The sequence below is a fragment of the Hypanus sabinus genome, chromosome 9, assembly GCF_030144855.1.
Source record: "Hypanus sabinus isolate sHypSab1 chromosome 9, sHypSab1.hap1, whole genome shotgun sequence".
Classification (NCBI taxonomy): Eukaryota; Metazoa; Chordata; class Chondrichthyes; order Myliobatiformes; family Dasyatidae; genus Hypanus; species Hypanus sabinus.
This window is the reverse complement of record NC_082714.1, coordinates 166,935,089-166,947,098: the sequence shown is the minus strand read 5'-3', so window position 1 is coordinate 166,947,098 and position 12,010 is coordinate 166,935,089. Positions and strand designations below refer to the sequence as shown.

Genomic DNA, 12,010 nt, shown 5'->3' with positions numbered 1-12,010 from the left:
TCTTAAATGTCTTACATGGTCATATAGGATACAAGTTTGAATAGACTGTGTTACAAAGTGATACAGCATTGAAATAGACCTTTTGCCCATTTAATCTGCACCAACCATCAATCACCCATTTACAAAAGTCACAGTTTTCAGTCCCAAAACGGAACACTTAATGTAAAACATTATGGTTGCATTTTGGAAACAGACACTTAAAGAGCAGTTTCATTAAATAAAGCCTTAACCCAAGCTACCTAATGAGATAGCAGAGAGGGTGACAAAAGGATAGGATGTATATTTTAAGAACAGTTTTAAAGGAGAAGCAAGTAAATTGAGAGATTTAGTCACTAGTATGAATGCACAGCTGCCAGTGGAAGAGCAACAAAATGGTTGATGGAAGAAAAGCCAGAGGTGGAGGAGGTCAGAAATTGTGGAGGAATTTTGAGATGAGCCCTGCAGAGGCTGAGGAGGCATCCTGATACAATGATGAGGCAGTAACAGCATGAAGTTAAGCGTAATACATGGACTTACCATTAATCAAGTAGGGGTGGTTACAGCATTTTCTCAGCTCCATCATGGTATTCAGCAGGTTTGGCATGTTAGCCTGGTTAGCCCCTTTGGCCAAGAAAGAAAAGTTCCTCTCCAGGATGGCCCTGTAATATTTTTTCTGGATGTTGGTCAGTTCCACTTCAATAATGGTCTCCTCCTTTGGAGCCAGATTTTTCTCCACATCATCCTTCAGTCTTCGAAGCATCATGGGTTTCAGCACAGCCTGCAGCTTTTTCACCTACCATAGGGGAAGGATTCTATTACACCTCTGTCAATAACTTCTTCCTGGGCATTTTTCCAGCCCAACCAATCCAAAACCAATGCAAAGTAAAGGAAATTCTTAACATTTTAGACTTGGAAGGCTGGAGGCAATTTCAAACTGCAGCAGAAGGGTCAGAGGAGTCCACGTGACAGTGCACAACCCAGACTACAGACACAGTTAAATAAAAAGTGGAGAGAAGCCCGAATTATTTGGTAGGTATTGGATTACAGCAATAAGGCAGCAGTAAGGGTATAATGGAAGAAGGAATGGGAAACAATAAATCATTTTGACTCCAACACAGTGAAGATACATGGCTGTAGATCGATGTAGCTGGAGAAAAGAGGGAAAATGTCAGCAGACATTAACAAATTCTCTGATTTTCATTGAGTACACACATGCTGATTTGACCATAGACTTTACACTGGAGCTTTCAAACCACTTTCTCAGCAAGAGGATGAAACCTTAGATCTCAACCACTGAATTCTTGACCACTCTAATTCTAGCAGCTCTGGAATATTGTAACCTGTCTTGCACAGTTTGTCACTGGGCATGGTGGCGAAACCTTGTTTCTCAAAACAAGCTCTTCAGGTATTTACAACCACCCCTTGAGCAAAACACGCAGGGAGCATTAAAGTCAAGGTAAATACACCTGTCAACCTGGGCACCGCAAGGTTCAAAAGAAGGTTCAACAGACCCTGCTCATTTTCACATTCTGTTTATGAACACGTGCTCAGGTTAACTTCTCATTTGAGAGGCTGCACTTTCACTAGTGAGTTTGATTTAGTTTACATAAACCAAATGTCAGAAGCTTGAATTGTGCAGACAGTCTTGTTGAGGTTTGAACTAGCTATGTAACCAGCATGAGACTGAATTCCACCACAGCAGCTAGGCAGCTTGAATTCAAGAAATTAAGTTTATCTAGATGCACAATAAAATTTTCTCAGTGATACAAACATAAGCAGATGTGCAGAGGTAGGCTCACTGGATCCTTGGCTCCAAAATGTTGCCTCTTCCCTCTCACCCGACACCACTATTAATCAAAATTCTGCCAGTTTCAGTCTTGAACATATTCAACCCTACAGCTAAGTCCAAAAATTAATGGCACTCAGAATAAATTCACTTTATAAATGGGCATTCTTATTGTTCAAGTACGTACCCTTAAGGGGAAACATCATTTCAGTTCCTACCTTGCTACGCCCAGGTTTTCTTAGATCACCCCTGCCTCATATTGATGAGCACAAGTACAGACCCAAACTCAACATTTTTTTTATATAAAACCATCACTTAATCCCTGGAACTATCCTGGTGATTCTGTTACTGATACATCTATCCAGTGCATTTCTGGTGCCTAGAATGAAGGATGTTTAGGTCACTCCTCAATGTAGTTGGCAGGTCTTTCAACAGTTCAAAGTAACTTTATTATCGAAGTACTTATATGTCACCATATACTACCCTGAGATTTGTTTTCTTACTGGTATTCACAGTAAATACAAAGAAACAATAGAATCAATGAAAAACTCCACAAAGATAGTCAAACAATGAATGTGTAAGACGCAAAATTGTGCAAATTAAAAAAGGGGAAAAAACACAAAATAATAATGAATAAGTAATAAATATTGAGAACATGAGTTGTGGAGTCCTTGGAAGTGAGTCCATAGATTGTGGAATCAGTTCAGTGTCAAGATAAGTGAAGTTACCCACTCTATGAGGTAATAACTGTTCCTGAACCTGGTGGTATAGGTCCTGAGGCTCCTGTACCTTCTTCCTAATGGCAGCAGCAAGAAAAGACAATGGCTTCAATGGTGGGGACCTTTGATAACGGACAATGCTTTGCTGCGACAGTTCTCCATGTACATGTGTCAATGGTTGGGAGGGCGTTAACCATGATGGGCTAGGCTGTATCCATTACTATTTGTAACCATATAACAATTACAGCACGGAAACAGGCCATCTCAGCCCTTCCAGTCTGTGCCGAACGCTTACTCTCACCTAGTCCCACTGACCCGCACTCAGCCCATAACCCTCCATTCCTTTCCTGTCTATATACCTATCCAACTTTGCTTTAAATGACAATACCGAACCTGCCTCTACCACTTCTACTGGAAGCTCATTCCACACAGCTACCACTCTGAGTAAATAATTCCCCTTCGTGTTACCCCTAAACTTTTACCCACTAACTCTCAACTCATGTCCTCTTGTTTGAATCTCCTCTCAATGGAAAAAGCCTATCCACGTCAACTCTATCTATCCCCCTCAACCTTCTACGCTCCAAAGAATAAAGACCTAACTTGTTCAGTCTTTCTCTGTAACTTAGGTGCTGAAACTCAGGTAACATTCTGGTAAAATATTGTAGGCCTCAAATGTACAGAGGACCCCAGGATTTTCACCTTTGCTTCCATTACCTTGGCCAGTCTCATTTTCTAACATTTCAGTACATCCCTTCTTTAATAAAGAGACCAAAACTCCAGGTGTGGCCTCACCAATGCCCTGTATAACTGCCCAAGACTTACTTTTATGCACCAGAAAATAAAGACAACATTTGTTTAATTATTATGAGACAGGATGTAACCATTCAGTCAATCTGCAACTGAGAAATCCCCCACCTGCAATGTTTTCCTCTCTCCACAAGTCTATCAATTCTCCTTTTGAACTTTATGCTGCTTACCTATGGTGTACTTGAGTAAGAAAGTGAAACTTCAGCTGTACACTGCCATGTATAGATCCCACTGGAAATAACTGCAGTATTTAGGGCACTAGATCGCAAGTAAACTAGCCTTAAGAGGAAGGGCACCACATATTCACCAGAAATACATCAGAGCTTAAAAGGATAAATTTGAAGCACTGTTAACATTGAAAAGCTTTATATTTTCTTAAGTATCAAACGTTAGAAGGTAAATCTACTTGAACTGTTCAAGTTTACACAAGGATTTGATAAGGTAATGAAAGAAAAAGTATTTCCCCTGCTAGGAGAGTCTAAAATATTAAAATTAGAGCCTTGTGATAAAAGTAAGCATAAAGGAATGGGTGTGGGTAAAAACTACCCATGATGAAACTGACTGACAGCCAGTGGGAGGCTGATGGCTGCCTTCTATTCTTGCCCTTCCAAGATGGCCAACCACCACTACAGCATGATCTTGCATACCTGCTCATCAGTCTTCAGGTCTCCAAACTCCTCCATGAAGGTAGACTCAGAAGGGAAGTGAACAGGTTCCAGAAAATTTAACAAGCTGAAAAGCTCTTCCACTGTGTTCTGCAAAGGAGTTCCAGTCAGAAGGACTTTATGTTCCTAAATAGGAAAGGAGAAAACAAGACAGCAAGAAAAGGCAGGTGAGAGGGTAGAATTGTGTCTGAAACTCCCACATTATAACATTAAATCAACACTTAGATTCCATTAATTACTTTTCACCTTGAAGAAAATTAATCCAGAGTTGAAGATTAAACATGCACAACCTATGATCGACTGGCACTTCAGAAACGTCGAAATGCCGGAGCTCAATTTACCCAATCCTAATGATTTCTATGTTTGGCATAAACAGAATACCTGGTGATAACCCCAGGACACAACTTAACTCTCAAAGCCACCCAGGTTTCACCTAATTTGATGCTTCCTCATAATTAGACTGACTGTTTATACAATATTAAGTAGATCTCAGATGCTGTTGAACATTCTCAGCAGAGCTTGTGGTTTTCTATTTTTCAGCACATTAAAATATCCCCTTAGCTCCAAATGAATTGACAGCTTTAGACCAAGTGATTATTTTCCACCTAATACAGGCATGACCTGACCAGTCTAATGCCTCATCTTACACTTGCCAAAAACATTATTTCCCACATTCAACCTCACACTAAATCCCCAGCACTAACCATTGTGCTCAAAGATCTACAGTAGCTCGTAATGCTTTTTAGAACTTACGAGCTACAGTAGCTCGTAATGCTTTTTAGAACTTACATCATTTTTATAAATCCCCCTCACTGCCTCAGCCCTCTCTATTTGTAATTTCTTCCAATCTAACCACTACTCTTATTTGACCGTGTGACCATGTCCAAATATACCAACTTCACAAATACTGATTGTGTTTTCAGCTGTTATTCCCTCCTTAAAACCTTCCAACAGCTTCCCCCCATTTCATGACATAAAACTTAGCTCCATGTTCTAAAGCACCTTAGGGTACTTTATTCCTTTAAGATGCTACTTAAATGCAAAGTGATATTTAATATCAAAACTTATACTGATTAAAGATATAAGCAACAATTACATGCAAAAGATAAAAAAAATTACACGGATGTTAGCAGTACTTGAGAACCTGAGTTATAGGGAAAAACTGAATAGGTTTAGACTTTATTCACTGGAGTGTAGGGGATACAGTTGCAAGAAAAAGCTTGTGAACCCTTTATAATTATCTAGTTTTTTGCATTAATTAGTCATCAAATATGGTCTGATCTTCATCTAAGTCATAAAAATAGACATAGACAATCTGCCTAAACTAATAACACACAAACAATTGTACTTTTCATGTCTTTATTGAGCAGTGGTTTCCTCCGTGGTGTCTTTCTATGAACACCATTGCTGTTCAGTGTTTTTCTTATAGCGGACACATAAACAAAGACTTCAGCACATTCTAAAGATTTCTGCAGGTCTTTTGCTGTTACCCTTAGGTTCTTTTTTGCCTCCTTCAGCATTGCACGTTGTGCTCTTGGTGCGATCTTTGCAGGATGCCCACTCCGAGAGAGTAGCAACAGTACTGAGATTCCTCTATTTGCAGACAATAATTTCTCTTACTGTGCAGTGATGAACACTCAGGTCTTTGGAAATGCTTTTGTAGCCTTTTTCACCTTCATGCATCTCTATAATTCTTCTAAAGTCCTCTGAAAGTTGTTTTGATAGACGTACGGTACACATAAATAGATCTTTCATGAGAAGAGCAGGCTCTGCCAGGAACCTAATTTTGAGTGTCCTTTTTTTAATAGGGCAGGGCCCCTCTATAACCCACACCTCCAATCTCATCTCATTGATTGGAACACCTGATTCCAAATAAGTTTTGTAGATGCATTACCCCAGAAGATCACATACTTTTTTGAACATAGACTATGATTGTTTAAATGGTGTACTTGGTATTGACAAGTAGTACAATTGTCTGTATGTTAATAGTTTAGGCAGATTGTGTTTGTCTATTCTTGTGACTTAGATAAAGATCAGACCACATTTTATGAGTAATTAATGCCGAAAACCAGTAATTGCAAAGGTTCAAACTTTTTCTTGCAACTATATACAAAACTATGAGGAATATAGATAGGGTAAATGTAAGCAGGCAGAAAATACAACCAGAAAGGGGAAATTTCACAGTGAAAGTATGGAATAAGCTGCTAGTGCAAGTGGTGCATGCGGGTTTCTCTTACTGTGGACTAATAAACACTCATGTTTTTTAGAAATGCTTTTGGAGCCTTTTCCGGAAATTTGAATAGATATGTGGATCGGAGGGGTACGGACCTGTGGGTCAATGGGACTAGATGGGCTTTTTTTGTGCTGTAGTGTGCTATGACTTTATGAGCATGTGGAATAGCAAGTTGAATGGGCTATGTTGGAGGTTCCTGGGTATGGTGGGGACATCAACTAGGAGCCTTGTCTTTAGACAATGACTGGGGATTCTTCAGAGCTCCAGGCAGGAAACTGGGACCTGACATTCATGTGTCATGTAATGAAAGTGACTTCTGGCAATGTGATGCCCCATCGGGATCATCAGCCAACATTACCCAAAGCCAGGACTGCAAATCAAAACACTGAAAGATATTGTACATGAGAAAACAATTACAGCACCATGTTCTCAAGAACAATTAGGGAGAGGCAATAAACACTGCCCTCAGCAATGTTTATTCATTGACCCTTATCCATTGACTAAAAGTGACTGCAGCAGATTCAGCAAGGTAAATACTTCAGAAATGACCTCCCCACCACTCTGCCCCAACCAAAGAGTTCCAGGGTCAAAGAACATGCCTCTCGTTGAGAAGAACATCACAATCCCCAGACCACTCAGCCTGGAGCCTGAGGTACCAGGAAAGCTGCAGCAGTTCAAGACTACCTTCTCATGGGCTGCTGGGAAAAGACAATAAATACTGGCCTTGCCTGTGTTGCCCAGATCCTGCAAGTAAATAATTAAAACACAGCAGACAGGTGTGGGAGGACAGATGAACCTGGTTCACCAATCCGTTCTGAAAAAACTCAATTACATCTCATTTGGTAAAAGGAATTTAAAGCTGTGCATGGCACATCAAGTTCCTGATCACAGTGTAGCAAAAGGCTCCTATCCACAATCTTCAAATCCATCTTCACATCCCCAAGCACTACCAAACCCTACTAACTTTCTCTGAACATCTTATCTGTCCATTCCCCCATCTCCTTTGCCCTCTCCCTTCTATCGTTAACAATGCACCATTCTCCAAAATTTTCTTTCTACCCACTCTCCCGCATCCCACAGCTCATTCTGAACACCTCACTGTCAATGGTCCACACTACTGCTTTTCTGTAATTGAGGCATTGGCCATTTACCAATCTCAAGGAAGGCTGGACAAATCTCTGGATTGTGCTCCTGACTTTGAGGTACTTGAACTAGATGGGTTCCTGGCATCTTCAGCCTGCAGTTTAGCTGGACTGAATAAGAATGAGAAATAGGAGGAACAGACTATATAGCCTCACAAATTGTCATTAAGATAACAGCCAATCTTGTCTCAACATCCAGTTCCAATTCAGTCATCAAGAATTTTGATTTTCAAGCCTATTTCAGCCTCGAATAGACTCCACCATCTACAGTAGTGGTCGCCAACCCGTCGATTGCGATCGACTGGTTGATCTTTGAGAATTTTCCAGTAGATCCCGGAAAAAAAAGAAAAATAAATACACAAATACCGTTGAGAGATTGTTTCTGGGTTGCAGGGTTTTAGTCCCGTTCTTATACGTGTAGCTCCCCACTGTTGAACTTGAATGCATGCGAGGTCATCAGTCACCTAAACGCCCTGATACCCTCGCGCCAGGGATCACAGGCCGCCTCATGTGGCCGGCAGGAAGTGCCATTGCTGCTGGCCTGGAGCGCGGACAGATGGGCGCCGCCTCTAAACCTGTTTAGCACACCAGTGCTGAAATATTCGCAGACAACCTAATTCGGGCTCAGGGCTTCGTAAGTAGCAGAGCAGCTACCTCACTGCGATCTACTGAAACAAAGTTTCGTCGGCTGATAGATCCTATAATGGGGGCGGGCAGGTGCCCTGTCGCATTCCTCACTTGGTCAGTAGCTCTCTCCGGACTACAACCGCTGCGGACCTGGCATGGGGACTTCCGGCCCTGACCTTGTCCTCTCACCCCACCCACGACCAGCCACACCTGGCCAAAGCGGTTGGCGGCCAGCAGGCGGGAAGCTGGAGTTCGGGCTGAAAGGCTATCTAATGAGGCAATGAAGCACTCAAAACTGCTTTGGCACCTTGAGTCCAAGCACCCTGCACTTAGAGACGAACCTGTTGAGCTTCTTCAGCGGAAAAAAACATGAGCAAGTGGGACAGAAGCTAAGTGCTGGGAGCCGCATAAACTAAATTGTGGAATAGACTGGACATAAGGAACCTGCTTTGAGTATCACTGTATTCTGGTCGTGTTTAACACCACCACCACCACCACCCACCCCCCGTCAGCCGGTCCACAAGAATATTGTCAATATTAAACCGGTCTGCGGTGCAAAAAAGGGTGGGCACACCCGGTGTTTATACATTATTTCTACTTCAGCGTTGTGGGGTTTTACTTCCGGTCTTTTCTGCCCCGGTGTGCATGCGTGTATCTAATTGATCTGGGGTCGATCTTGCCTGTCACTAAGGCCGAGGTAGGGAATCTTGGGCATAAAAAGGTTGGTGACCACTAATTTAGATGGAAAGTGATGCTGAGTCTTTTCAAGGCTAAAATAGACTGTTCACAAACCTCTGCAGGAGGGCAATTCTCACCTTAGTTGCAAACAATCAATATAAGAATATAGAATATAAGACATAGGAGCAGAATTTAGCCACCTGGCCCATCAAGTCTACTCCACCATTGCATCATAGCTAATTTATAATTCCTCTCAACCCCATTCCCTGTCTTCAACCATTAAACCTTTGATGCCCTGACTAACAAAGGACCTATTAACCTCTGTTTTAAGTATACCCAATGACTTGGCCCAACACCTGCTAATTCTAGAGTCCTCAGCCAACAGAAACAGCTCCTGTACATCATATCTCATCAATTTGCCTAAAATTTTACATTCTAATATTTTTCATTCTTCTAAATACTAGAGAATACAGGCTATTCATTTTCTTTGTCTCCATAATCTCTCATTCACTGCAAGCCTATTCAATTCTTCACAATCAACCCAGGAAGAGGACAAGTTTGTCATGATCTCGTGTACTACACCCTTGTCCTTGAATTTGCTCTTCATATGAAGGTCAAAGGGTCATCAGGATCCTCACCAGAGCCATGAGCTTGAGACCCTCCAGCAGCTTACAGTTCCTGTTCTTCAGCCTGTGGGCCTCGTCGATGATCACACAACTCCAGTGGATTTTTCGCAGCTCAGGACAGTCAGCCAAGATCATTTCAAAGGTGGTAATTATTGCATTGAATTTGAAAATTCCCTGGATGGGAACACCCTGCAAGGTTGAGGAAAAAACAATGAAGTCACATTGGCCAGGATCTGAGTGTTAAGCCTACCTACAAGCAAGAACTAAAAGACTTGGGTTTCCACAGAGCCCTTCACGATCATAGAATTCTCAAACATATGCAACTGATGAGGATCCTCTGAAATGTGGACACAATAGGAAGGTAGACATGTCAATTTTGCACACAGCTAGTTACCAAAAATAGTAATGTGTTAGCAATCAGATAATTTGCTATTTTTATTTAAACTGTTGTGGACTGAATGATGAATACTGGTCTCAGGTGTCAGGGATAAATTCTATTCATCTCTCCATCCATCTGGTAGCAAACCTCTCCTCAACAATGGCCATATGTGTGTGGAACTCCCTTAATACGTCAGACAGTGCAGTATGTGCTGTCAGACACCCCACTGTAATACCCTCTTAGTACCATGCTCCTTCAGAAAAGCTCCTCCAACAATGCAGAATTCCATCTGCAGCCCTTCTGACAAGACAGAATTCCTTCCATCTTGCCTCTGTGTGGCATTCCCTCACCACATTCAGAGTAACCACGTGGTTTTCTTTTAAGTAGGATTTGAATGCAGCACTTCCAACTCAAGACTGGTAAGACAGCTAGGTCACTGAACTGCAGCTGACATATAAGCACACCATTCCTGCTCAGTTTTTTTCTTTAGACAAACAGCCATCACAAGTCTACATCTCTAACGATGATTCAGATTCAGTGAAAAGAAAAGGCAGCTATTCTGCACCATCAGTAATATCCTGAGTTGTTGCTGTCAATAGCCAGGAGAAGGCAGTCCTAATTCAGCACACTCAGCATGGTGATCCAGTGGCACTCACTAGAATGCTAGAATACTGATGAAGTCAGTTTAACTCTTCCTAAGTTATCAGGAACTTCAGAGTGGCTATCATAGGGATAGAACAGTACAGCAAAGGAACAGGCCTTTAGAGCCACAAGGTTGTACCAAACTAATTAAATTAGTAATCAAATGGTCAACTGAGCTAATCTCTCCTGACTACACAATGTTCATATCCCTCCATCTTCCTCACATCCATGTGCCTATCTAAACATCCCTAATGTATCTGCCTCTGCCACCACCCCACATGGTACACTCCGGGAACCCACCACTCTGTAGCACAAAGACTTCTTTTACAATCCCAGGTAATAAGAATTTAAATTTTGGCAGGTCCCAGAATGAGGTTGATGACACTTTGTAAACAGGAATACAAGTTCTAAAAATGCATTACATGTCTATAAATACAAGTTGTTGGAATTTGGCTCAAAGCATTAACCTTTCAGAGTTTCCAATGCATTTCTATTTTAGATTTCCAGTGTTTACACAATTCTCTTTTATTTACATACAGGATTAAATTGCAGTAATAAAAACTACAGCCGTGCAGAAAAACCACTGCACATCAGTGGTCACCCATCCGCACGACAGAAAGCCTCACCTCAGAGTCCTTGTAGTGCATTTCATACTGGTGAATCATCTGCCGACTGATCTGACTCCCGTGGTATACGATGACATTTACCTCCGTCCACGTGCGGAACTCCCGCTCCCAGTTGGCTATTGTGGAGAGAGGTGCAATAATGAGGAAAGGGCCCCGGATTCCCATCAAGTATATTTCATACAGAAATGTAATTGATTGGATTGTCTTCCCCAGACCCATTTCATCCGCCAGGATGCAATTTTTTCTGAAAAATATAAATTTTCAAAAACTTATAAGCCGGGAGGGAAAATAATTGCAACAGTGGGAAGTAGAGAAAGACAGAGGTCAAAGGAGACGCGGAGCACCAGGAGGCCACAGGGCTGGGGGTGGGGGGGGGGTCGGTGGGATTCCACAGAGCCCAAAGCCCAGGGGGTACAGAAATGGGAAGGCCCACAGCACCACGGGTAAGACCCACAGAGCCCAGGAATAGAGAAACGGGATGGCCCACAGTACCAGGGCTACAAAGCAAGCAAATTACAAGATGCATCACATCAGGGAATCTGTGATCAATGACGACTGGACACAAGGTCACTATGCTCCTCCCTTCTCCTCTCCTCACAAAATAACTCACTTTTTTCTTCCAGGCTATGTCCTCTCCATCTATCCAAGCATGCACCAGCACCACACTGAGACGGGTGTGCAGACGGTAGACAACTGCAGCTACATGAGGGAGAATGCTAAATCACAGTATGCTTCCCAACACTTGCTGTGGGGCAGGGGACAGGGGAGCCATGATATATTCCCCCCTTCACTGCTGGATAGGTACACCAAAGGCCCTGTTATCATTGGAACCCCATTACTGCCCCTTTAGAACAGATCTCCTCACATTATTCAGTTACCAAGCAACCATGCTTTTAAATGCAAATTTTACACCAAGTCCTACAGTGTTATGTCATACAATGAGCTCAATCAGGGGGAAGAGGCAACCAAGTAGAATTGAGAGTATAACTATACACTTCGCTGGTAACCGAGGATTCAGGGGAAGGGGAAACCTGTATCCTTCCACAGAAACTGAAGGGGACACCAGCAAACTTCCCGTGGATATGGGGGGCGGGGGGCGGG

At 42.3% G+C, this 12,010-nt stretch overlaps 1 protein-coding gene across 7 annotated transcripts in view; it reads right to left on the bottom strand.

Annotated features, from left to right (window-relative positions):
• chd6 (chromodomain helicase DNA binding protein 6) overlaps positions 1 to 12,010 on the bottom strand; it is a 338,589-nt gene that overhangs the window by 87,658 nt on the left and 238,921 nt on the right. For all 7 annotated transcript variants that reach the window (XM_059981079.1, XM_059981076.1, XM_059981077.1 and 4 more), the window contains 4 exons: positions 10,910 to 11,153; positions 9,275 to 9,451; positions 3,939 to 4,082; positions 517 to 772 (listed from right to left, as the gene is read on the bottom strand). In XM_059981079.1, the coding sequence (XP_059837062.1) occupies positions 517 to 772; positions 3,939 to 4,082; positions 9,275 to 9,451; positions 10,910 to 11,153 (821 nt within the window). The remainder of the gene's footprint in view (positions 1 to 516; positions 773 to 3,938; positions 4,083 to 9,274; positions 9,452 to 10,909; positions 11,154 to 12,010) is intronic.